Below are 27,262 nucleotides of genomic sequence, written 5' to 3' on the forward strand. Positions count from 1 at the left end.
CGGCAAACCTTGTGAGGGTGAACAGCCCCTCGACACAAAACCCCTCTTCCCAGGCGACAGGGAGTGCTGCTCAAGTTGGCAGGCATTCCATTTGTACTTCCCTGTAAAAATATTTGCCCTTGCTCCTGTAAAGCTGTTTGGAAGAACCTCGCTGGGGAGGACGCGTGTTTGTACCCGGACGCCGAGGGAAGCGCTTGTTGAGCAACTCGGCCTTCCTTCTCAAGGACGAGGACAGATAAAGCCACCGGGTCCATCGGGCCTCCCAGCCTTGACTTCTGTGTCCTGCCGGTTCCCTGAAATAAATTCTCCTTGTTCTGAGGGAGAAGTGGGGGGGTTGCCCCCTCAGGGCGAGGGCCGGCCGGCCCGTGGGTGCTGACTGAGCGAACCCAGGGCTCCCGGGGGGGGTGAGGGTCAGCTCTCCCTCCGATTCGCTTTGCGCCTCAAGGGGACCGGGATGAGGTGGCGGCCAGCGGCCCCGTCCCGCCACGACGCCTGATAGGGAAAGGCGGGAAACTCGGGGAAGGGGGGGAGATGGCGGGGGGGGGGGGGGGGAGGGGGGGGGAAAGGCGGGAAATTGGGGGGGGGGGGGGGGAAATGTGCGTCCCCCACGTGCGCCTCACGTGCCGCCTCCCACCCGGCTTCCCACCGCCCCCGCGGCCCCGCCCCACCCCCTCACGCGGAACGCCTCCCAGCCAATGGGCGGTGCCGCCGCTCTTCCTCCCTCCCCCCCCCCCCCCTCTCTCTCCTTTCCCCCTCCCCCTCCCCTCTGCGCGGTGACGTGCGCGAGCCGCGGGCGCGCGGCGGAGGCGGGAAGCGGCGGCGGGGCGGTCGGCGCGCGCGCGCGCGGAGGAGGCGGCGGTGGCGGCTGCTGCTGGTGCTGCGGGCTCGGTCGCCCTGAGGTGACGCTCCCGCGGGGTGAGGGCGACCGGTCCGGCTCCGCTCCGCTCCGCTCCGTCCCGCCGCCGGCTTGAGGCCCGGCCGGCCCCCCCCCCCCCCCTCCTCCTCGCCCCGGCGCGGTGCTGCTGAGCGGGGGGAAGCTGTGCCCGGAGCCCTGCCGCGGGGCCGTGAGGCTCGGGGAGGGGGGAGCGCTCCGCAGGCCTCCGGGCGCCCTCAGGGCTGGGGTTTGGGTGGGGGGAGGTGCGGGGGGGTGTCGTGGTTGGCAGCGGGCACCGCCGGATAACACTTCCGCGCTTGTTTCCAGGGAGTTAGTGGGGAAGGGAGCTTGACTTTGGGTTCTGGGGTGTGCTCAGAGCCCCGGCAGCGCTTTAAGCAGCTTCCATGGTTATCTGCAGGTTTCGGTCTTTTTTTTTATTTCCCCCCCCCCCCCCATCTTTTTCCCTAACGAGTGTTTTGCGCGTTGCGGTTGAGCTGTGGAATGACCTTAACTTTGTTTTGGTACCTGCCTGATTCGTGAGGAATTCTGCGGATGCCGAGGATGTAGCACACCGGGTCTGGTAGTTACTGTAATGCCCAAGGGCGGGAGGAAAACCTTGGAGGTCCGGAAGGTTATTGTTATTAATAACCTTATTATTAATAATTATATTTATTATAATAAAAATATATTAACAATAAGGTTATTATTAAGCATAAGCAGTATTGGAGGTGGAAGATGTGCCCTCTCTGCGCTACCAAGCCTTTTGAAATGCAAAGGTGTACTTCGTATAGGGTGTTGTCTTTCTCCTAAGGCACGCTTATAATTACCTGTGTTTCGAAAGGGAAGATGGAGAAACTCAAGGTTTCTGAGACCTTTTACGAGTACCATAATGCAGTCATGCCTGTAAAATCAGGGAGTTTCTGTTGGGCAGTCTGATAATGGGACACATTTGTGGTTCTGGATGTCTTGTAAGTGCCCAGAGTGGGGTGAATGGAGTGACTTTATTAATTGTGAGGAGCGATTTCCTTTTTTGAGGGGGATGGTGAACGTTTTGGCGATTTCCTGGCATTGTGTCGTGATTGATTTAGCTCTAGCAGAGATTAGAGGGCAGGCCTGATGCCCTCTTTTATGAACTGATGTGCCGATAGTTGCTTAGGTACAGTAGTTGTACCTCTCTTCATATGGAAACTAGACTAGGAAAATGTTTGTTTTCCTAGATTTTTCCCTAGCACGGTTCTTGTCTTAGTGTGAAAAAGGCTTTTCTGTGATCACTTAGCTTATCTGAATTCAGTTACTAAAGAGTTATTCAACTCCTTAAGTTAATTGCTTTAACTTTTTCTTTTCTTCCCACATAATGATTTTTCCTTTCCCCATCCTGAAATGCTACTTTTAACTCTTTTCTGCTAGCCTTGCAGTATGCACTGTGGAGTAGAGAGGAAGGAGTGCCTTCTTCACCTCTTGAAGAAGATGAAAATTGTATTGAAAAAGGAACTAAACTTGCGGTCCTCTGTTAGAGCTGGAAAACCTGCACCTTCCAGGACAGATGTGGCTCACGAGAACAGCTTAACTTGGATCAGAAGGCAATACAGAGGCTCGCTAGTGGCCCAAGGAGTAGCTTGTCAGTGCGTGAATTTATAAGGCAGCTGTTCTGTAGACCCTATCATATGATTAGAGTGATCCATTCTTGTCCTTTGATAGGGTTTTAGGCATCTTCCTTGTGTAAGAGGAGAAAGACTGAAATGTTTGCCTGTCCAGGATGAGCACGTAGTTGTAAGGCCCAGGTGGGCAAAATGATCCTTTGCTCTTAACATGATGCGGCTGTATCTGTACTGGGAACCTTGTGGGAAGAGTCATGTCTTCATGTGTTTAAAGACAAGAGGGTTATTCAGGAGAGTTGCAGCAGTAACAGGGCTGGTAGGAAGTGGATATGTCCTGCCAGCTACTTTTCTGTGACGGTGAGCATAGTTACTGTAGGAAGACTTACCATATTCTTGCCTGGTTCCTTCAGTTCTTCATATAAATGCTTTTTACGTTATGTAAATTATGATAATGTGAGCTATCAGGTGTTATACAAAGCCAGCTGGGAAGTTTGTCATTTTTATGGTCTTTGTTTTATAGCATGTAGACCTGGCTGTGATCTCTTGAGACAGAGAGAGCCAAGAGAGACAGTGCTGCAAGAAATGGTGTTGGTGATTGAATTAGTGAGTTCTTGTTTGGTGGTACAAAAGGTTTTTTTCCCCTATATGCTGTGATGGCTGAGAGGAGAATGGGAGACTGTTCTACTAGAGGGATAAACATAGGAAGCCGAGTACTGAAAATGTCTGATCATAGTCTTATTTCCCTTTTGCAGAAGTGCCATCCTCAATATTCTGAGGAAATCCATTGTTAAATAATGATGTTCTGCCTTCTTAGTTTTTCTGTAAGAGCATGAATTTTCCTTGCCTGTCTCTAACAGCTCATCTGTGCTGGTGCATGTATTCTGTTCACTAGCAATGAAACACATGTCTAGTTAAGAGTTTGTGCCAAGGTGGAAAAAATATATAACAAAGAAGCGTTGGTTTGAAAACGTTTTATGCCTGTGTGGTTTTCTACGAGTCCAGCTCTGAAAATTGCCTCTGGTTGTAGCTACATCTCTGAGAGCTTCTTGAACTGAATTTTGTGGGGACTGTGCTGGAGTGTCACTTTGTGACCAAATTAGAATCTCCTCCTCCCTTTTTCATTAACTGAGGATTTCTTATTTTCAGCCTGGCTTTGGTGGTTCAGGTGTCCCCTGCTAGCAGCTCTGTCCCCAGCAGTGACCTTTGTCACTGAATCTGGCGTAGTTCGAACCTGATTCTCTCTTCCTGTTTTTCTGTGGTTTGCAATGCAACTGTTGTCTGGCCAAGCAGAGTACAAGGATCTATTGAGGAAGCTGCTCTTTCAGTAAGAACTGAAAACTTGACAGTAAGGGGCTTGGCTCTGGAAAAATAATGTGATTCTGCAAAGCAAACCTGCCAGATCTCTCGGAAGACAAATTTTGCTGTCCAACAGACTATCAGAAAGCATTTGCAAGGGCTTTTTGGCCTTTTAAAGATTTCGCAAGCACTTAAGTAATTTCAAATACTTAGAAGGTCTGTAGAGACAGGAGGAAGCTGTGGGGTGATACTCTGGTAGTGGTGGGGAGATTTGTTTGGTTACTTTGTTCCTTTACTGCTTGCAACAGGGGAAAGGAAGTGTGATCCACAGTAAATGACTAATAGAAATGTGTGCTTAATTTCCCCTACCCTTGCTCTGAATTCATAACGGAGGGAAGAAAGTCTTACTTTAGTGTAAAGAAGGATATGTATATTTATTCTTGAACAATGTAAAGAGCAAATGAGTTTCTTTTGTCATTAATTATCTGCTATTCTTTTCTGGTCTAGCTAGGCAACAATGGCAGGTGAAGATTGTGTAAGAAAACGCCAGTCTGGCTCCGCTACCACCTGCAAGACTCCTGAGAACGAAGAAACTCAGAGGAGACCTGAGAGTGAGAGGTCGTTTCAAAACTCAAGCAATGGTGAGACTCTTTCGCTTGGGATGAGTTGTGTCTCTGGCGTGTGATCTCCTCTAAGGTGTCCCTTCTAGCTCATGGCTCTTGCTGTTCTTCAGCAGGTTTAGGATGTTTGAAGTGCTGCCTGCATAACTTTCTCTGAGGGACTGTGTGCTGCAGTGCTTACAGGGATCTAGAGTAAGGAAAGGGATTAATTGTCACAGGACAAATGTGTGTGATGAGGAGATGCTTTAAATGCTGTAAATTGTACAGATGCATCTTGTCAACAATTTTGAGTAATCCTGTTAAACGCTTTTTATGGGGACTGCATCTTGCTTCCTTTACAAGCTTTAGGTATGTGACTTCCTCAAGACTGAACAAAATGGTCTTTAACATACCAGGCTGAGCTGGTGTATCCATCCTGACAGACAGATGGAGATAGGATGCCACAAAAAATGTTTCTCTGCTCCTGCGGGGCTCTGTTAATGTCAGAACAGCTCTCTTCTATCCAGTCTCAACCTTGGCTGCCATAAAATAGAACAATAAACAGTTGGGTCTGTATTCATTTGTATTGTGATCACCTTAAAAGTTATGTGGCTTATAGGTGGCTTTTTAGAAGGGTCACTGCTGCCTGTGTCCAGTCCCTTGAGTTGCAGGGACAGTTGTGTGGCTGTATGAGTGGTACTTCTGCCTGTGGACTCTGTGGACACGGTGACTGTCTCTAATTCCTGGCTTATGTTGTACCACATTCCAGCCTGGTGATAAGGAGGTTAACAGTGACATTGCAGCTTGTTTCCTTTCTCTTTGGGAGACAGAATAAGCAAAACAGTGAAACTAGTTCATCACAGTGTGCCATGTGAGTCTGAGTTCCAAAACCCTGGTCCCAGTGACTCAAGGAGGTAATTCTTACTGGTATGCTTCTGAATACTGTCCGTATTTCATAGTACTTCTTTAAACTGAAACAGGAGTTGGAGCAAATTTAAGTTTAAGACAAGTCAGGTTTCCTCTTGAAAAAAATACATTGGAGGGAAAGCCATCCCACAGGCTACTTGGAGAACTGGGATTGTAAACTGCTGGTGGTCATTTTGACTGAATGATATGGGACTTTTTTTTTTTTAGAAAATTTCTTGGAGTTGATGGTTACTGGAAAACAGTTACAATGGGTTTAGAAGCAGACTCCTTCCTTTTTAACTGTGGAAACACCTTAACTGTTATGCGTGAATTTGTGCAAGCTTCTGCGTGAAGAATAAATATAGCTGTGATAATTAGCGCTTGATAGGTGGGTGTGCCTGTCTTTAATAGCCTTTCATTTTAATACCTCTGAGATGTGGTATAATGTCACCGCAGGTGATATACTGTGGGCACGTAGCAAGTAAATATTCTGGGGCAGATCTCTTCAAAGTATACTGAGCTTTCGCGTGTGTACGTGTGCCTGATGTGTTGGCTTAGAACAATGCAGTGTGTTTTAATACAGTACAAACTGCAGTGAAGGACAGCAAGGACAGTGGGGAAGAATCCTGGTTACTTAAGATTAGGTGTCTCTTACCTTCCAGAGTTGCTGCCAATTCAGCAGTGTCACCAAGACCTAAGTGTTACCATTTTTTGCAGACTCTTTGCTCAGCACAGTGATGGGGACAACAGGAACGCCACAGGGAGGTAGGAGGCGTGAATCTGATGCCTGACCACATTATGGGCCCAGGAGGAAGGTGCATCCCTCTGGTCAGGAATTCTTCCGTACAGTGGGGTTAGATCAGCATCTGACACAAAGGTTGAAGCTTTACAAAGTTGAAGTGTTCACCTGTTCCACGTAGCCTCTTCTTGTAGCTCAGTATGCTTGCATAACTGGGTAGGGCTTTCTGTGAAAGAACAGCTGAGGTGGAAGAATTTCTCAAAAGAAGTAGCCAGACTTCTATTGTCCTAGCTATTTACTTCTGAATAGCAGTTTTTAAGGCATTAGCCCTGATTTGTACAAAGGCAGCAGGAGGCTAATGAACTGCTGTCTGGCAACATCCTTATTACACTGTAGCATCTTAACACTGGGTGTTGTGTAGAATTTTAGACAAGATCTGTGTTTATTGCAATCAGAGCATTCTAGCCAGGTTAAGACAGTATCTTGTATGCAAGGAAATATGTAGTGTCTTTGTGGCAATTATTCCTGCAGAAAAACTAAATTGCTAGTGTGATTTCCCACTCTCGATCCTCCCTGATTAGCAAACACAATCTACTTTTTAACTTAAGAGTTAATGTGTCAAGGACCAATTGAGTTGTTTGCAGAAGTGTATGAACTTTCTACAGAAACTTCTAGACCATTAGTCCTTTCTTCATTAAAACTCAAATGCACTGGCTGATCTGCAATGGATTAGAGGAATAATTTTAATCCGTACATTGGCTTTAGAACTACATTAGGTTTGACTCTTTCATTTGTTTAGTTTAGGTTTGTTTTTTTTCTTGCCTCTTCAATGCTTCTAAGAACTGTCTCATTGCTTGAATTCTAAGACAGAATAGTTTGTACTTGGGTACCCCCAAATTTATATCCATGTGGAAATATTCATAGCTTTGAGGTTGCCAGAAGAATTCTTCCGTCTCTTGATGTGTCTGTATCTTATAATCATTTAGTCTGTAATTTCACTTTGACAGAGTAGCTGAACTTCAGTCTCATATATCACTTCTCCTTGAATCGTTTCCACTGTCAGAACTAAACAACTAATTTGGTTTTGTCATAGTCAACAGCTGATCTAGGCAGCAATAATCCCCTGTCAAAAGCTGGGCTTCCCTAATAAGATTAGTCTCACGTTTTCAGCTGGAGATATATAAGGAAATACAAAACTCTTCTGCTTTATGGGTTATTAGTATTGGGCAATACCAGTTGCAGGAAAACTTACCTGGAATGAGCATAATAGAAACTGCATGGGCAGATCTTAAAAGGTTAGAGAGGTCATGATGCTTAATCGTGTATCTGAGTGTCTCTAAAATGCTAAGATTAGACCATTAAAAACAGTAAACTGATGGTTTTGGAGTCTGCCTGTGTTTCCTCAGAAATCAGAAAAGGATTAGAAGTGTCTCTGGAGGCTGATCTGCAAACAAGCTTTGTGGCGTATCGTTGGTGTGAGTAAGCTTGTTGGGCAACGCTGATCTTAGCATTGTTATCTTCCAATGAAGAGGTTACTATTGATCATTCTTTGTGCAAAAGTTCATGACACTGCATGAATTGTGTGTACCTACTGATAGATGGAGGAGGAGGGAGCTCTGAAACAGGGAGCAATTTGGAAAGCTTTAGGGTTTGCTGTATGACTCACAGCAATAAGTGTTCATTGTATCAACAGGCTATTTCTTACGGTTTAGTGAATTTGGTACTAAGCTGCTTGAACTGCGTATCTTGGATATGTTTCCAGGAGAAGAATCAAACAGAGCTGTCTTGTCTGAGACTAGCTGGATTCTGGTAATTCTAGGCTCTCACTTTTTGCAACCTGTGGGTTTAGGGAAGGCTGAGCAGTTTTTTTGTGAAGAGCCTGAGGACGTGCTGGCATCATATAGAGAATCCTGGTGTTTCTTCCTTCTGGTGAAGAGGCTGTTTAGGTCCCATGTCCATGCAGAAATGACTTTAACTGAACTCCTTGCCCAGCTGCAGCGCGGTGACCTATGGCCAATGCATTCTTTAAGCAGATCAGATGAGTTCTGGGAGCAATCTAGTTGTAACTTGCCTTTGCTGAGTGGCCAAATGAATTACCATAAGTAAGAATAAGGCTTATTAGTATCAAATTATTCACATATGTTGTGTTGTAGCAGATATGGAAGACTTCCCCTCTTTACAGTAGCCTTGAGCTAGGTTGGCTTTAACATTGTTTTCCTACAGATAGCATCTTCAGTGTTTTTAGAGAGGGAGCCTTTGCATCCAGGTATCTGACAGTAATGAAGTCCTTCTGCCTACATTGCTTTAACCCCTTGAGTGGTAAGTTGTCTGGTCAAGAAATAACGAAGATAATATTTTTAAACACTTTTAGAGAAGAGCACTACTGAGTACTGTTTGTATCTGTGGCTTTCCATGAAGATCCTGAAGCTGAACAGATCCTGTTATTAAGGGAAAATGCTTCTGAACTGTGAGTGGTGTGCTTGGCTGTTCTGAAAAGTGTCTTTTTTTCTGAAGAACATGTGGCAATACACTGCAGTTTGTTCGTATGCTTTTCCTAGCTCCTCTGCAAAGAGGCGTTTTTGTCTTGAATGCTGTGCAGTGATTTAGATAGTCTCCCAGGGTTGTTTGAAGTGTTCAATAATAAGCTTATTGCCACAATACAGGAATGGCTTGAGTGATGATGGCTCAGAGCACAGGGCTGCAGGCAGCCTCTGTGGCTGGTGAAGTCACTACAGGCTGGAACTGTAACACTGCATGCAAGCCACGGCTTTACTCAAATGACTTATTCCCACTTGTGTCCTTGGTGGTAATTGCAGACTCCAGTGGTTAAATAAAATTAATGCTTCTTAACACAGTTAATTTTTGAGAGCTTGCCTAGTGCTGGCTAGTGTCTTATGTAGAAACTGTTTTTGTTGGATCCCAAACTGCACCATTAACATCATATGAACGGATGCTTCTCTAGTCATCTCAAGTGTCACTTATCTATAACATTTACAAGAGTAGGTTCAAAAAGGGACAGAGATCCTTTACGGAAAGTAGTTTGTAAGTCTTTTGTGAAACTGAAGTTGCTCAAGTTTTCAACAGTAAGAAGCTTTTTCAATCTTCAGGTGATATTTTATTAGGCTGATTGCCTGTGGAAACAAAGCTTACCTATTTAAATTGCTTATTTTTTCATTTCTGACACTTGAACTTGCTGGGAATTGGGCTGTGCAGAGGTGTCACATCCTACGTGTAGCGGTTTCTACAAGCCCAAGACAAGTAGCCAGCTACTGTTGATGGGAAGGAAGCACAACTCCCATTAAAACTTCTCCTTGTGAGCAAAGCTCTTTTAAAGCAAACCCTCCTTGAGTCTCCTGTGAAATTTGCTACTATTTCATACTAGTTTTCAAAGGTTTTCTTCCTTATGACTTTAACTACGTTTCCTCTGAGGGCATATCCCATCTCGTTTTAAGTGCTAAGATGTGCTTGCTTGTCCTGTGCAGCCTTGACTCCAATTTTGTAATGATGTTGCAATGCTAAAGTGATACAGAGGGATCTAGTTTTCATTTTCAATGTTAAATGAAAATGAAGATTTAGACTTCTCAGCAGTGCACAATTCCTTTCAGACTCAAAATCATGTGCCGATTCTCTTCTTGAATGACCTCAGAGAACATAAGTAGCAGCTTGCACAACAGAAGATGAATGATTCACGAAGATGATGAGTTGTTCTCTGGTATCTGCCTTGTGATGCAGCTTGAGTTTATGGGGCGATGCAACACAGCAGAATAAGTTGTTGTTTTGGGGTGAGTTTTTTACAGGAGACTGTTCTGGAAAAGAAGCAACAAGCTTACAGGTAGTTTTACTTTGTTATATGAGCTGCATATACTAAAGACACAGAGATCTTGATTTTAAAGCCTTTTGAAAGATGCTGTGTTTCTAATCTAGCCTGTGCATTACATGCTGGTGTGTGGGTGAATAAATAAAGTGATAGGAGGAACACTGCATACAATTTAGCAATTACAATGTCAGCAGCTCAGATACTGGCCTCATTTCCTGTACAACCATTAAAGTTGTACGTTAGGTATCTGTAAAACTATATCCATCTTTAAGGCCTTGTAAGTTAAAAAGGGTGTTTTATTTCCAAAGTGAGCCACTCCTGGGTAGTTATAATAACTGAGGCTTTGAATGCAAGATCTGACAGGAAATACATGGTTAAAGTGGTTATTTATTTATAGCTTAGCTTACAAAGGAAATAGTGCAATCCCTTAAGTGTCATGTGTCTTGTCCTCTTTGACCGTGTTGGATGGCTTCAAGCAAATTTGACAGAGTCTTGAAGACTGGCATCTGGATATTCTTACATTTTTCAGGAAAAGGCTAGTTGTACTTGACCTCAACAGCTCTGTCTAGCTCTGCTTTCTAGCAGGTAAACACAAGGTGGTTCGTAGGGTAGTAGTAATGGGGGTATGGGGTTATGAATATAATTGTGAAGTGGTGCAGTAAGGGAGTAGAGCCACTGAGATGATATGAAGGGGATACAGTTCTGCTGCTTGTGGACAACTTGATTATTATTATTATTATTATTATTTTTTAAATTTATTGGAGGAGAGGGAAGGGGGAATCCATTTAAGACCAGCAAAGTGCATGAGCTGAGTGGGACAAGGGATTCCGTAGTGCTATCTTACACTCTTCTCTCAAATTGTTTTCCAAACTGATGCAGTTCAGAGAGTGTAACAGCATGAGGAGCTTAAATGCTGATGTAATTCTTTTTGTCTTGGAGGTGAGATGCTTAGCAACCAGGAATTCTATTTTTGTAAAAATAGATCTTTGCATGCAGCCAAAAATTCATGGTGTTAAGCAGTTTCCTTCTTTGTTGTTGCATTACAAGGCTGCTAAGTAATAGGCTGTTGCTGCTGCGACTGTTCCTAAGTTTATAGTTTGTGTAGCAGTTTTTATAGACAAAAAATGATCTTCCTGCTTGATTGCATGGCAGAGGGAGAAATTAATGCTAACAACTGAGCATAGCTTCATTGAAGATGTTCTCTTGTTTCATTTAACTCAACTCCAGTTCCAATACTGGAGAAATCTCTGAAGCAGGTCTGCCTAAACTTCTTACAACTGGCTTGCTCATAAGAGTACCTTCAGAGTAGTGTGCATCACAGGAGCACTTGCTTCTATTAAAACATCACACTGCATTTTGTGTGCATAGGCTGCACATGTACAAGGAGAACAAGACAAGAAGGCCGCATTATGAACTGTGATACTGCTATGAATCTGTCATCTTGTCACACAGCAGCACAATATTGACACCTCTACTGCAAATCTGTTAGCTCATGCTTCACTGGAAATGTTACTAGAGAATCACTTCAGTACTCTCTTTTTTCTAAAAGTCGTAATGTTGTCTTAGATGCTGAACATGTAATGCTTGCCATGTGTTACTGCGTAAGGTACTGTTGTAGCTGTAATTGCCAAAGGACATGCAGAAGGAAAGGTTTGTTGCTATCTTTTTTCACCCTGTCTAGTATTTTAGGGGGCGTGGATATTGCTGCTTTCATCTTGCTTTTCCTTCATATGCAAGACTGTTTTAAGTAACTTTATCTTCTGTGTTGTTGTTATTGGAGAAGTGAAACATCAGCTGGCTTGTCGGAACTCTACAACCATTGCAGACAAACTTTGTCTTAAAATTCAACTAGTCTGAAATGTCTGATTTGTGTATGTTCTGCTCAATGTAATAGAGGCATCTCAGAGGTATATAGTTCGTTATGCAAAAGAAAGGTGATATTTGAGGCTTTACATATTAGCCAATGGTATTGGTACTGATAAAAGTCAGATGATGTTCATGGCATGGTTAGACCTGACTGCTTAAGAGATGAAACATATTGGGGAGTGCAGTCAGACTGATATCTAGCACTTCTCCTGGGAATGAAAAGAGCAGCTTGAACCTTCCAACTTGACTTTTAGCCTGGTTACTTTATTTTACAGATAGTCATGACTTGACTGCCTTGGCAATCAGATCTATTGGCAATACAGAGACCTCTAGACAACCTAATCTTGTGCCTAGTTCACTGTGCATAAGATAAAGCTCTGATAAAAGATCAGCACGCTTGGATATGACCTTCTAAGGGTTGTTCTGATTGCTGCTTCAAGGCTGAATATGTTTAGGGACCTTGGGAAGATTTGCAGAGTTGCTGATGGAAAATAAAGCTTTCGAAAATCCAGCATGTTATCAGCTGTTAACTACCTTATAGCACTGTGATCCTAAATGGCTGTTTAAAATACTTGGTCATGGCTTATGAATTCAGAAGTCAGAAGCGCTAATGAAAAGTCAGTGACTAAGCTACTGTATGTTGTCCTTTCTGTGCAGCTCGCATCACTGAAAATGCAAATGTTAAATGTTTGCTTTCCTTCCTTAGGCCGAGTTGATGTCGACCATGTGATAACAAGGAAAATGCAGCTAATAGCAGAAGCTGAGGTAAATATACTCTAATGCTTGCTTGTGGGGAGGAGTGGGATAATTGATGCAGAATGCCTTTTGGAGAGTCCCTAGTCCTGGAACACAAATATCCCTATTCAGTCATAGCTTGTGTGCAGTGACTTTTATACATCCTTCTTTCTCTCCTCCTTCTCTCTTATGACTTTGCACGAGAGGAGTAGTATTATCAAATGCAGTTTGGTCTTACTTGACCCCAGTAGGTTGAAGTCCAAAGATAAGAATGAACTTTGAGGCTTGTAAATGAAATGGAACTTCTCTCACCACTAACTTTTGGCAGTGTGGTTATCAGCTAGTCTGCTTGCATATTTAGTCTTCCAAATGCTCTGTGTCCTGCTATCCATTGGATAAAAGGCTGGCGTGTAGCCTGTATCCCACAGCTGCTGTTGCTCTGGCTGTGGAGGTGACCTTCCTGAGCCTTGGTCCCACTCTTTCCGTCAGTGAGCAATATTCTCAAAGAAAATAGCACTGGGTGTATCTAACATCATCTGCGTCTGTGTAAGCTGCCATTGTCTTAGCTTATGTTAAAGTGATTTATGCCCAAATTAAATGAAGTTAGCTAACAATGAACTGCACCCTTCTTGGTAAGCATTGTTTTGTAACACACGTTCTTCAGGGCAAATCGTCCTGCACTCTTGCTTCATTTTGGTAAAGATGAAGTAATCTAATCGTGCCAGCCTTATGTGAACATTAGGGAGTGGATACTTGGAGAAGAATATCTTGCACCTTTGAGATGTTTTCCTGTTTAAAAGTCTTTTTCACTTTTATAGGTGGGATGTAATTTATAACAGATGCAACTAAAGTGTACTTAAATGCCTTCTGCAAAGGGTGTACTGCTTTTTGTGATGAAATTCTTAAAATTCAGCACATTATATGGGTTGTCATCTCTGAATTTTTTGTACGTTGTCTTCTCTGAATGATTCTTACTGAGAACATGATAAAGCAAGCCTCATATCATTTCTCTGCAGACAAAACAGCTGCGGCAAATCACTGTTGGCAACAGATACTTGCATGAGAAAGCTTTGGCTGTTAAGCACATGTAGCTTTGTAAGTTCCAGAGGACACTAGTTGACTGCAAGGGGAAACATGGTCTGGGATTTCTTTCTTCAGGAATGTCTCTAGTTTCTAAATCTTTTCTGGCCACCAGCTTTGAGACATGCTGGTTTGTAGACAAACTTGTTTGTATCTGCAAAGAGAATTGAAGAAAACCAGCAGTGGCCCTTTAATTACCGAAGTTTTTCCCCAAAACATGGGGAGTTCAGGTTTTAAACCCCGAGTTAGCCAGCTTGCAAATTTGTTTAACATGCCGCAAAGCCATAATAATGGGTATAAGGCTAAGTAAGAACCTTCATGTACTGTAAAATTTCTGAGAATTCTGGAGCCTTTTTGCTGTGTGAGCCACAGAACAAAGGCTTGGATTGCAGTTTACCTTTTAGGTGACAGGTATCTGAGGTCTAGACAGAGGTTTGACTTCTGAAAAGTGCTGGTCACTGACAACTCCCACTGGTTTAGATTGGATTTGTAGGTGCTAGGTATTGTTCATGCATCTGCAGTCCAGTCTGAAAACCTAGTCCTTTGTTCATCCTGAACTGAGTTGAGAATGGTGTGTTCTGTCACTGGGTCAGGGCTGGATGTTGTCATGTTTTAGTGACTGAAATGATTAAATCTGTTAGAATGAGTAAAATGCTGGGGAACTTTTGCAACTTTATAAGTAAGCTACAGGCTTACTTTCCTCAACTTTCTCTGCCTGCTCATGAATTATTGGCCAGCTTCTGCTTTTTATGGAATAGCATTTTTTTTCAAACTTGCCCCCCTTTTTGGTTTTGAAATGATCTGACTTTTTTTGTTTAAAACTTAATGGTGACAGCTGATCGGATCTGCCCAGTTCCTTGTCTGAGACTTCAAGCACATTTTAGGAAACTCTTAGTTAAGTGCTCTCCATTGCGGGAAGCTTCAGCGAAGCCATCTGTGCATCCATGCCCTGGTATAGTGAAGGCTGGTGGGAGAGACATTCTCTTAAGTGTCATTTCTGTGGTGACTGAGTGGAATGCACTTGGCTTATTGAGCACTGACAGTTACTCTGGCAATTGCTCAAGTAGATGATTGATCTTTGAATGGCAGTAGTAATAGCTGATAATACAGCATGAACTGTTGTGCAGTTTTTTTGTACAGAATTACAATTACTGTAGGATCTATGTTCTGGTTGTATTTTGTTTAATGAGAACTCAGGCCCTGCTCTCCCAATCCAAACACCTGCATATGTTGACATCAGCCCTGGAGGGTTGTATTAGCAGGAGGCAATCTCAGCAGAGTGTTAACTAAAGGGAAGAGATATCTTAAGGGAATAATTTCTGTTAGACTCTTGCTGGGAGGAGATTAGGCTGAAAAAAAGGGGAGAGACTTTAAAAAAAAGGCAGAGTTTTGGTAGGAATTATTAGTGCTTTGTTTGGCATAGAAATTTGAGTGCTCCAAGAGGAGCAGGAATTTCTATTTGTCTTCTTTGGTAGAGGTAGGTGCATGCATGCTGTAAAAGCAGGCTGTGCCAGAGAGCACTGGTGTCTCCTGTTCGTGGTTGTAGTTCCAAAGTAGTCAATGTTGGGTTTGTATGTTTTTTTTCTTTTCTCTCCTGTTTTTAAAGGAACAAGTCCACATTTCTTCCAGATACAGTCCTCTTCTCTACCTCCCAGAAAAGCAATAGCTAAGAGTAGCCATCTCCTAAGTGCTTCTGTTAAGCACTGGTGAAGCTTGTTTATTCTATGCTGGCAGCTGCCAAATAGGGGAAAAATGTTAATCTGCTCCTCCTCCTACTGCAGCTTCTGTTTCAAGAGATATCTCTGCATCTGACCACTATGAAACAGGAGGAATGTAGAGTTCTTATCCATCTCGACTTCAGGGTCTTCTGGTTTTATGTGGTATTTCCTGCCAGAGAGTTAAACTTGCTTGCTTGGCTGTTGTCACATTAAACAGTAGCACATCTCATCTATTAATATATTTTGTTAGCCTAGAGGGCTTTTTAGCTTAGTATCTTGGGTGATCTGCTGTATAAAATGAATCCAAGTCTGCTTGAAAAATGAATGATATATCATGGATGACAAGTGTCCATCAGTGGAAATAGACTCCATAAAACATAGTTGTGGAAAGAGGTCCATGTAAGAGGTGAGCATATCACTGCTGCAGCTCAGAGCTAACAGATCCTTTCAGCTATCTGGCTTTTCCTTCTTTTCTTAGACCTTGTGCCTGTTCCTTTTTAGCAAAAATTTGCTGCTCCAGCTTTCTTTAGCATAGTAGTTAGGCACTGAAACATAAACACCTACTGACAAATGAGCTCAAGTGTCACAAATGCCTTTTTGAGGAAGCATCATTTTTGTGCACAACTTCCAGGCTCTTTCCCTCCTTGAAAATAGATTTCTTGGTTTTGTTACTTTTCAGCCTTAAAGATTAGAAAGTTAGGTAGCAGTCAGGAATACTGAAGGTGATCAGGGAAAGATAAGTGTTTCTTAAGCAGATGATCAGTAGGAAGACTACATGAAATAATATGTAGTTATAGTGTAGGAAGACTTGGACCTTGAATTTGGAGGCAAACTTAAAAAATCCCAGGCAAAAGGATGGTCAGACAAATATTTTTGGTAGACACTTGCATAAAGAAAGCAAAATACAGTATGCAATTAGATTTGAAGTAACTTCTTGAAACTTGCCAATCTCCTGTTCTGAAGATGTCTGTCTGGCAAAGCATTCTCAAAAGGCTTCTGGTTCAGGAACTTGGAGGTTAGCTTTCAGCCATGCTTCGTCACTAGGCTCTCAAGTGTTGGGAGAGCCGTTTGGTGTCTGAGGGCTTGACATTAAGGAACTGAATTCTCAGAAGTCTTACAAATCACTGTCTTCTGAATCACCAGAGATCTTAGGATCTTTAGATTGCCGAAGTTCTCACTGAAATAGAGCGACTGCATATAGCCTTTTTCTTTCCTTGAGGGAATTAATTTTGCCTGCTGTTTTTCTAGTCGTAAGAATAATACTTACACCACTGGAAATCTCAGGGTCCTATATACATATAAAGAGTAAGAGAATTTGTACTGCAACAAAAAGCTATCCAGAGCTCAGTGTAGGACTTTATGCAGAAATAAGTAACTTTGAATATTTTATCATTAAATGTCTTCTAAATGCATCTGGTTTTAAAAGCTCTGCTTGGGGTGTGGGAGACCAGGTCTGTGAAAGTTCATGTTATGAGACTGAATAGCAGATCCAACTATGTTGCGGACAGGAAAATACAGGAATGAATTACACATGCTAGTCTTCAGGCAAGACAAAAGGGATATGAAAGCATCTTAACATTTTACAGTCTGCCTTTTGAAGATGAATTATAGCCCTTGTCTGGCCAACTTATTGGGCAAGTTAAGCAACATTTTCCTTTCTAGAAAGGAAACTCTTTATTAGGTGAAGCAAGCAGTCTTTGACCAGGGTGGCCTATGCTTTATCCACAACTGATTATCTCCTTTTTTTGCACTGTATCAGTACATTTTTCCAAAAAGATGGTTGAAGGGGGGATGCTCATTGTATGTTTTTTCATGAACCCTTAGAAGTCAAGGTCTCTAGTAAACCAGATGCTTCAGAAGTTGCCTTAGTCTATTAACATGAGAGAAGAAAAACATGAATAGACTAAAAATGGTTCAACTTTGTCATAACTGGCTGTAATAGAGAAGATAGCCTGTATAAAGCTCTCTGAAGAAAAGGGAGCGTAGGAGATTCATCTGGGATATTTGATCCCATGAATTCTTGCACTTCAGTCTTGCTGCCTGCCGGTCTTGTCCCTCTCACTGCTCAGTCTTAATGCTTATCAATTTTACCCTCTTTGTTGCTTCAGCGAAAATTTTCTGTGCATTCTGTAATTTCAGTGGTACATGAAAGTTTTCATCCAAACAGTGGTAGCAGTGGAAGGGTAAATTTGGTCCTTCTTCCTGCAGTCACATCATTGAAATCACTTCTGCATTATTCATGAGAAATCAATGATTGCTTAGCCACAGGCATGAAAAGGTCCATTTTCCCCTCAGTAACACTAGATGGCCTAAAGTAAATCTTGTTGTACTTATTTTGTATGCTAAGGATGTAACTTTGGCTAAAATTGGGAAATGTTTTCTGGGGCTCATGTATTAAATTTGGCTCAACCTTCTTGGCTCCATAAAATATGAAACATCTGCCACTCCGGACATATATGTGAAGATCAGTATGTTTACTTTGCTCCTCTGTGTTACATCTGATAGAGAAGATAAACATTATTCAAAGTCCTCTGGCATGAGGTGAGTGAACAGGCCAGGATAAGCCCCTGGTCTTGTCCAAGTTGGCTCCAACTGCTGGCAGATGGTACAGGAGCGTTTTCTTGATGCCTTGCTCTGTCCTGCTCCAGGTTAAAAGGGAATACAAGTATTTTATCAAAATGTATCCAGAGTTAAACAACTTTCTCCTCTGTTTTCGCTCTGTCAGCAATTGAAGCCAGTTTTCATGAAGGAAGTGGACAGTCACTTCACAGAGTTTGTGAACAGTTTGGTGGCAAAATCAGCACTCCTGGATTCCTCATCTTCAGCCTCCCTCTTCCCAGCTTCCGGCTCAGAGAAGGAACTGCACAAAGCCAAGTCAGTCAGTTTTAATCTGTTGCTGTAGCAAGGTTGTGTTTCCTGGAAGCCTTATTTGCTTTCTTGTCTCAAATGTTCTCCTCTTCATTTGCAGGACCTTGAGGGCCCCTCCAGAACATGGGAAGATTTTTACTGCCAGGAGATCCCTCTTGGAGTGAGTAACTTAAGTTCACATTTTCCATTAAATTGACTGAAAATACCCTTGATAGCAAACTAACTAGCCTTTGCTTTGAAGTATTCTCCCCACCACCACTCGCGGTCCTATGTTTAAACAGATTAGTGTACGTGGGTTTGAGCTTCTCTGTTGAGACTTCAGTCTCTTGAATTGGGATGGCAGTGATGTCATCTTACCTTACTGGGAAAGCTGACATACTGGAGGTGTGATGTGCTATGCAAATGGTCTGATAGCATTTGAATCTCTCCCGTAGTGAGCTGTTTGAAGTGAGTCACATCAGGACAATCTACCACATGTTCATCGCTCTTCTCATTGTCTTCATCCTCAGCACACTTTTAGTAGACTTCATTGATGAAGGAAGGTAAGCATGCTTTGCAAAGACAAGGGACCAGGGCTGGGAAATGCTCACTTCCAAAGCACCAGAGTTCCATGAAACTGTGGCATGGTGCAAAAAGAAGAAGGAATCCTTCCTTGAGCTGTTGTTGGAAAGGGGGTTTTCAACGTGACGTAATTAAAATATATGCTGGGATTCCTGCTGAGGGGTTATGGTCATTTCAAATCAGATAGCTAGATGTTAGGAAAAGACCTACAGGTTGGTGTATTCTGTGAGAATTATGGCCAGTGCAGTTCAGCCTAATGTGCTTAGTTCATCATAAGTCTGGCAAAAGAGAGGGGTCTGCTTTAGTTTTGTATATTTAATGAAACAGTAGCTTTCAGCTGCTTGTGTTGCTGGAAGGAGGACTGTGCCTCAAAAAACTTAAAATACTTCAGCAGTCCTTACTCTGTTTGAAAACAACAGTTCTGGAACACTGTACTTGTGCTTAAATAAAAATAGAACTTTTTGTTCTTCCTGGGGAAAAAAACTCAAGGGTATTGGCACAGCCTTTGTTAAGATTGTGCTTTGCAGGTAGCTGGTTGTGAGCAAGATTGTGAAAGACTGCTTTCCTCACACTTGCTTGCTGCTTTAAATAGTATTTTTTTGGCAAGTTCTATCCCGTGTACACAAGTAGGATTACATGTTTATCTTGCTGCTTATCTGATCTTCAGTGTAAAAAAAATAGACCTGTATCTTGATTATAATCATTGTCCCTGTTGTCTAGGTATAAGAACAGGCTTGTGCACTGTTGAATATCTTTTAGCTGATCCTAACTTAACAGTGTATAGACATTGGGGGAGAATAGGTATTTACCTCTCAAATCAACTGGATTCTCTGATTAGTTTAAAAAAAATTGCTGTGTTCTCAGCTATCTCTGATAATTTGGATCCAGTTTGCAATTGAGCCTCCCCATGAGAACAAATAAATTACCTTGGTGTTATCTATACTGCCTTTTCTTCTGACCTTAGTTCAGAAGAGCTGCTTGTGCATAGGAGTAAGCTCTGGTGACTTTAATAGCCAGTAAGGTTGAACTTTTGGTTATGTCCTTATGTTTTAAGCTTGATTAATGAACTAATGTACCTGGTGCACACCATTTGGGCATATTCGGACGGACCATCTAATGACTCTAAGACTTCTGGGTGACTTGTAAACGGAATCCACATGGAATGCCTACAGATTTCACAAGGCAAAATTAAACTAGGTTTAAGTGCTAAATGTTAAAGTACCTCAGGCCTATAGAGGTGGGGAAAAAGTCTCTTTAGGTGTTAAACTCCTGGGAGGAACTGATTCTTAATATAATAGTGATGATGTCCTGGGAATGTTCCCCAAAAGCTCTTTTGGACCCTGTTTCAACAGTGGATCATTTAGTCATGTGCTTGTTAATGCAGGGATGAGCTTGAGCATACTCTAAAAGCACATGCTGGCTTTAAAGATGTGCTTAAGCCCTGTGGGATTTGAAGGTGAGCTCTGCCTGACAGCATTGATGGCATGAGTTCTTCATCTCTTAATTTGTAGTGTGCTTGTGGGTGGTCACTTAAATCTGCCACAGACAGCGCTCTGTTTCTGAGCTGAAAATTGCCACAGTCATTTCTATCTAAACCATCAAACAGCTGTGATCTGGAAGCTTTGTATTTTGTAGCCACTTTGTGGAGTAGAAGTATTTCTAATGAAATAATGGACATTGAATATTGTCTCTTTCCTTGTGCCTTCTAGGCTGGTCCTAGGATTTGATCTCTTGGTCTTTGTTTTTGGGAAGTTCCCAGTCGTCTTCTGTACCTGGCTGTGCATGTTCTGTGCCACGGTTTCTGTTCCATACAACCTTTTCGTCTGGTGGGCCCAAGGCTACTGCAGTTCCTCCCATCGTGTAATCCGCTCTGTTTTCTATGGGATGTTGTTCACGCTCTTCCAAACAGCTGGGCTTGGATTTGGACCAACCTATATTGCTGTATCATATGCCCTGCCTCCAGCTTCCCGTTTTATTGTAATACTGGAACAGGTAAGTCCCTACCCAGTATCTTCGTAGGTACTGAATCTTCTTTTCAAAATGGAAAGAGTCCTTTTTCCTAAGGAGTCAAGTGTTGCTTTCATTCATTAAATTAAGTCAGGGCTGTGGATGGAGTTTGTCTTTGACTTGGAGAGACAGGCAGCAAGTCTAATGTGAAAAAGTAGATAGTAAACTTCATTTTGACCTGGAAACCACTTGGGATTTTTTACCCTGTATTTAAAATTTTACTGTGTGTTTTTTTTCTGAATGTACTTCGTGGCTGAGACTTTATTTCTAGTTGTCTTGTGGTTGCTAAATGCTTAAAGCCAATTCTAAGAACCTGTTGTGCCATAGTTCACAAGGAAGCTGTAACATTCCTCTTAAACAAACAAACAAAAAAAAAGGCACGTATATATTCAACAAGTGGTTCCTGTTTCCCTTCCAGTTCCCAAGAAGCAACTCTTTGTGTTACAGTCAGGACTTCATTGAAAGTGGAATTTTCTTTCTCAGGGGAAGTAGGGGAAGAGTGCAGGAGTATGGAGGTCTGGTCAGGCCATCAGGTAAAAACAAGGATGGTCAGAGATGAGAGTGTAGGCTTAAAGAATTAACTTTGAACTAGCCCTTCTTTTGGTCCTTCAGTGTTAAACAAAACCCCCTGCTCAGCAGCCATGGACTGTTTGTGGGGCACCATCTTATTCCAATGTAGTGGTAACTGCTGTAGAGCACATCTAACTTAAAGGAATTGATTTCAAGACCTTGAGACATACTGGCCTACTGAAATGGATAGGGTGGGGTTTTTTGCTTCAATTTTAAGTTAATTGGGTAGTGACTTACTGGTGTGCTTTGGAGTCCTTCTGTATGCCATGGTCCTGTGAGTGTAGATGAGATGTGTTTTGACTCTTCTGAGCTATGGTTGTTACTGCACGTTTCACCTTGCAGTGTTTTAAATTCATGTCAAACAGGTCTGTGGGCAGCAGAAGCAGCCTTTTCTTCATAAAAGGGGTAAACTGGAGAGAAACCAAGATGTTGAAGGAGTTGCCTTAAAATGCTTGATCCAGTCTTTATTGGGAAGTTGGGAAAGTGAGAGTATTAAGCTGATATTCTCTTGGTCTTACAGGTTCGCCTTGTTATGAAGGCTCATTCATTTGTCCGGGAGAATGTGCCCAGAGTCCTGTCCTCTGTAAAGGACAAGTCCAGTGAGTAACTTGCCCTACGTTTTTTGCCAGCAGTGAATAACCAGTTCTTGTGTTCCCTCTATTGATTTGAGCTGCCTTCATGCATTGGAGAGGTAGGATTTGAGTAGGTGACTTTGGACCTTCAGCATCGTCATTTCAGCCTGAACCTTTTCATGTGGTAGTAGGCAATGAGCTGGACTATTGTTCAGGTTTAAGTTGTCTCTGTGCCTGAAGTCTTGCTTCAACAGGACTTCTCGTTTCTGCTTTTAGGACAAAAAGTTGTGTAGAGGCTGCCTGCACAGCCCAGGTTCAGTGGTCTAGTTGAAGTGACAGCAATTGTAGAAGGACAGAAGCTCTTTCAGCAAGGCATGCCAGAGCTGAGCATGAACCCACCTGTTGATACAGGCCTTACAGCATCTTCTCTAGGAGGAAAAGAAATGTGGTATCAGGGCGTAATCACTGCGCTACCTGTTAGTCACCCTCACTTGTTACTTATGCTTCATGACAGGGTGACTCCATCTGACAGGTCTCGTTTGTTTTATTCACTGCAAATCCCATACCTTTAGTTCCAGACTGAGGGGTTTTTAAGGTCATAAGGGTTCTGTGTTGTGAAAGGGTACTGGGGGAACCAAACTGTCAGTGAGCAAAAAGATTGCAGTGTTCGTGTGATTGTTTATTTTTATTTTTCTCCCCTCTTCCAGACACAGTACCTATTCCCAGAATTTCTCAGTACCTCTACTTCCTCTTTGCTCCCACCCTCATCTACAGAGACAACTATCCCAGGTAATGTGAGCAACAGAGCAACACCAATAGGACATCAAAGTAGTCTAAAAACTGAAGCCAACATTAAGCATCCCTGGGTGTAATCTGTGCAATTTGAGTTAGAGCTTTCATAAAGACATGGTTAAGTCAGCAGCCTGGCAAGGGCAGGACTTGGTCATGAAAACTCACTCTAACACTAGTAGTATTTTGACTTTACAGTTCTGATTTTATTTCTTTGGGAAGTGCACTTGAAGTGAGACAAATTAAGAACTTGCTACTGAATATCTAGTGATAACACAGTTCATGCAGAAGGCTTGTATGTTTTTTCATGTGGTGATAGTAAGCAGCCCTGTCTCTTAAGTTTGAGGAGGTAGGCTGAAGCCTTTAAAACTGGGAACTCTCAAACTTCTCTGTACATTGCTGGGTTGCACTTTGACAGTGTCAAATCAGCAGTCCTTTGCATGACTGTCAGGCAGATCGCCACTGCCTGCGTAACTGCGTAATGCTGCCCTCCAGATACTTTTCCATTTATGGAATTGCCGCAGTTGTCCTGCTGTAGTTGAAAGTGAGGAACCAGCAATTTAGGCAGACATCTCTTGGATGTCAGGAGTTTAAGATCTCTGGAATTCAAAAACCATTTTCTTTTATCAGAGTATGGGTCAGTGAAGTCAATAACTGAAGGGCGGTTTTTGCTGCTTTGAGGTCCTATTTAGTTATGATACCATGTGTTCTTTTTCCTAGGAATCCCACGATAAGATGGGGCTATGTAGCTACCAAATTTGCACAGGTGAGTAGCGCAGATTTCTGAAGAATGCACTTTCAGAGATCATCGAAACTGTGTTGCTGAACAGTTCTCCCTTTGGCGTTAAATCACAGTTTACTTGGTGTGGGCTTAACAGAAAAGAATATTTTAGTGACTAAAAAAAGAAACAGTGATCTTGCTGCACATACGGTGGTGTCAACGAAAAAAAAAATCCTTGCTTAAACAAGCCTTTAGATTTTATTCCATACAAACAAAAGCTGCATATGGTGGGGAGTGCAATATCCATGTTCTGACCCTCTTTCTTTACGCTGATGTTGTCATGCACTGGCACAGCTACCTGTCTGCAGATATTTGGAACAATTTCTAAATAATAAGGCCTAGAGTCCAAATCTTCAGTGTTTATTTGAGCTTCAGATTGACCTGATGGTCACATTTCTGGACGTGAGCTTTAATAGCTTCTTGTGGATATGTTGCCAAGTAATGGCTTTGTGTGATTGAAACTTTCACTGTCACGCAATGCATTCATGTTTTAAAAAGCAAAACGATAAAAAAATGGAAAAAACAAAGCGTGAAAAGGCCTTTGGCTGCTTGCTGTTTGACAAAAGAGGGTGACAAAGCGCACACCTGGCTTACAGCAGTCAGAGTATTTAAAGCTGTGGCTTACATTTTGACCTCAACTTCCAGAACATAGGTTCATGAGCCAGAGAAGGGCTGAGATGATTTGACCTGCAAACATCTCCTTTGGAATAAAAGAAAACTAAGCTTTAATATTAGGTTTAACTACAATAAATATTTTTCAATTATTTCTGCCCTTGTCTGGGACCTAGATCACAGAGTACTTTCTCCACTTACTTTGGCATTAGCATAAATCTTTTGTGTCATTATTTCTGGGTCGATAGAAATAGGAGAAACTGAGAGCTGCTGTAATAAAAAAGAGAAGGTGATTTTGCTCCCGACTGTCAACATGCTAGAGAGATGGCTGTGGCTTGCTTTCTGCCTGGACCCGTAGGGAAGTTTATTAGCAGCAATGTGAAATAAATTATGTTGATTGGTGTTGGCAGCTGCTGTTCCTTTCCTAGAGCTGTCAAGTGGTGATGTGTTAATTGTGCATTTTTCTATATGGAGTCAGACATTTTTTTTTTAAATTGTTTTTCCAGGTGCTTGGTTCACTTTTCTATGCCTACTACATCTTTGTGAGACTCTGCATTCCTCAGTTTCGCAACAGTAGTCAAGAAACCTTCAATCTTCGAGGGCTGGTCCTCTGCATCTTCAACTCCATTCTGCCAGGTAAGACCCGGATTTCTGAGTGACTGTATCTTTATGGAAGAGGCGGAAGGGAGGGGAAGTCCTTCGAATGAGATGCTTTCTGGACAGGCAAAGATCAGCAAAGGAGGTCTTGTGGGCAGACTTCAGCATTACAGTGTTAAACTTTAGAATCAACAGCACGAAATAAAAGCTGGGATTGAATTTAACTGTCTTCTGAGCCAAGCTCTAGGCTCTTTGGCAGCCTTGCTGTTGCTCTCTGGGGTAAGCATCACCTGGTGTGGTGAGAAACTGAAATGCTTTTACTCTTTCATATAGGTAGCACAAAACTCATATGTCAGTGTCTATAAGAACAATCTTGACTATTACATGTTGCTGCTTATAGCTGAGAGAAAACATTACAGAATTGGTCTGACTCTACCTTGTTTCTAGGTGTACTGATTCTCTTCCTGGTTTTCTTTGCGTTCCTTCACTGTTGGCTTAATGCATTTGCTGAGATGCTGCGCTTTGCAGATAGGATGTTCTACAAGGTAAGAAGCAGGAGTTATAATTTATAAAGCAAGCTTTATAAAGCTTCTAGAATTCATTTTCCTAATGAAAAGGAAAGAGGAGGAAACTGAAGATTATTGTTTTACCAAATGAAGCATCCGCAGGGTTTTGCTTGTTTTATGCTGTTAAAGCTTAAGTTTGTTGCTGTGCTGCAGAATAGATCTGATTTCTACTTGACAGTCTGAATTATTTTTAAGGTAGTATGCCCTGCACATGAGCAGAACCAGGCACCAGACTTACCCAATAGCTCTGTTAAGCACTAGTTTTATTCTTTTATCATCCACTGCAGTTTGGGATAAAACCAAACTTTGATATACAAAATAGAGTGTTGAAAGTGCAACAGAATGCATTATTTCGTGGTATAACTTGTTATATGAGCTTGGTATGATCATGATCAATATTTTTCTACTTAATACCCAAGAGACCTGTAAAATGGTTTATGCTTAATAAGACTTACACTGTTTTAACTGTGCTTTCAGGATTGGTGGAACTCCACTTCCTATGCAAACTACTACCGAACATGGAATGTGGTAGTACATGACTGGCTCTATTACTATGCCTACAGGGACTTCCTTTGGGTGAGTATCAAGTAGATGTATTCTTTTTGTTAATTAAACATTTAACCACTTATCAAGACAGTACGTTTGTCAAGATGTCACTGTCCACTGAGAAGCACAGAAATGTCTTGCCTCAGCTGCTGTGGGTGTAGCCACTGTGCTTTTTAGAAACCCGTTGTTCATTTCCAAGTCCTTACTGCACACAGAAATGTGAGTCTGAGGAGTAGGAGTGCAAGGATTGACTCAACAGTCTTGAACTCCTGTTGTGCTATTTTAATGAGTTGTGGTAGATATTTCATGAGTGGGGTCAACCTGAGCATTTATGCAGGAGATCAGAAATATGCCTGAAGAAAAACACCTAAAATCCAAGGTACTATGTAAAGCACTTTGCATTTTGTATATGTTTCTTGGCTGGAGCAGGCACTTCTTAGCTTGGGTAAAAAAACAAACCAAACAAAAAAAAACCCCAGTGTTGAAACAGCCAAACCAAAAACATGGAGTAGCTTATAATACTTGGTATTCTTCTCTCTTCCAGTTTTTTGGTAAGAAGTTCAAAGCAGCAGCTATGCTATCTGTCTTCACAGTATCAGCTGCTGTGCACGAATACGTTCTGAGCATCTGCTTTGGCTACTTCTATCCAGTCCTCTTTTGCCTGTTTATGTGCTTTGGAAGTAAGTTCCCAGGGGAGAGTGTGCAAGTGGGTTGTGGGTTTTGTGGCTTTTTTGGATTTATTTTAGGCAAGCCTGCTTTGCTGTTCTGATGCCAGTTATCCTTTAGGCACTAACACACAGAACTGTTTCTTGTCCAAGAGTTGCAGTTGTGGGTCCAAACTTCGTGAATGGATTTTTGCAGCCAAGTAGCTCAGTAGATGTATGTACACACACAGCGGGTTTGCAAGGTTTGGACTTAGAGGAGCAAGGTATGGATGGAGAGGAAGAGACAGACAGACCACTGTTCATGTGATGCTGTACATATTTTAATAGCACTGCTTCCTCTTTGCCAAGCCTTAGCTGAATTGCTGCGTATCAGCAGGGTGGAAGTCTTCGTCTTTAAAGCATAATCAGAATTTCTGGCACTATACTGACCTCACGGAGCAGCCTTGTTGCTCTAGAGATGAAGTGAAGGGAGGGAAAGACCCAGTGAAACCAGTTGGTCTTTGATTCTTTAATCCTGAGTTTGTTTCTGAACAACGCTTCTTGTTTCATCTCTTTCCAGTGGTCTTCAACTTCATCCTTAATGACCGTCGGAAAGGGCCCATCTGGAACGTGATCATGTGGACGTCCCTCTTCCTGGGCCAAGGTGTCATCATTTGCCTCTACAGCCAGGAGTGGTATGCCCGCCAGTACTGCCCTATGGAAAATGTGAGTGGCTGACCTTTTCTGGGGGATAACTCGCCATGCGAGTCCTTTCTTGCTGTGGGGACAGGGCAGAAGTTAAGTGACACAAGCCTTTCTGGCAGTGTGCTGTATCGGTTCATTAGGAGTTATTTAGTCTAGAAACTGTAGAGAATCTAGGAAAGCTTTTTCTAACAAAAGTGCTTTCAGTAGTGTTCTTTC

General features: G+C 42.4%; 1 protein-coding gene across 5 annotated transcripts in view; it reads left to right on the forward strand.

The window, feature by feature from the left end:
• Nucleotides 1-791: 791 nt before the first annotated feature.
• Nucleotides 792-27,262, forward strand: part of SOAT1 (sterol O-acyltransferase 1) — a 29,038-nt gene continuing 2,567 nt past the window's right edge. Inside the window, exons 1-15 of one of the 5 annotated variants that reach the window (XM_033004465.2) lie at nt 792-899; nt 4,276-4,409; nt 12,402-12,460; nt 17,954-18,102; nt 18,197-18,256; nt 18,531-18,638; nt 20,367-20,649; nt 21,755-21,833; nt 22,514-22,595; nt 23,316-23,361; nt 24,495-24,624; nt 25,033-25,130; nt 25,629-25,727; nt 26,242-26,377; nt 26,922-27,067. In XM_033004465.2, the coding sequence (XP_032860356.1) occupies nt 4,286-4,409; nt 12,402-12,460; nt 17,954-18,102; nt 18,197-18,256; nt 18,531-18,638; nt 20,367-20,649; nt 21,755-21,833; nt 22,514-22,595; nt 23,316-23,361; nt 24,495-24,624; nt 25,033-25,130; nt 25,629-25,727; nt 26,242-26,377; nt 26,922-27,067 (1,599 nt within the window). In that variant the 5' untranslated portion in view covers nt 792-899; nt 4,276-4,285. Of the gene's footprint in view, nt 916-1,410; nt 1,497-4,275; nt 4,410-12,401; nt 12,461-17,953; nt 18,103-18,196; nt 18,257-18,530; nt 18,639-20,366; nt 20,650-21,754; nt 21,834-22,513; nt 22,596-23,315; nt 23,362-24,494; nt 24,625-25,032; nt 25,131-25,628; nt 25,728-26,241; nt 26,378-26,921; nt 27,068-27,262 lie in introns of those variants that run through there. The other 4 variants (XM_033004466.2, XM_033004469.2, XM_033004467.2 and 1 more) reach the window with 4 other exon arrangements.

This window comes from Tyto alba, unplaced genomic scaffold (assembly GCF_018691265.1).
Source record: "Tyto alba isolate M040663 unplaced genomic scaffold, T.alba_DEE_v4.0 Super-Scaffold_1000006, whole genome shotgun sequence".
Classification (NCBI taxonomy): domain Eukaryota; kingdom Metazoa; phylum Chordata; class Aves; order Strigiformes; family Tytonidae; genus Tyto; species Tyto alba.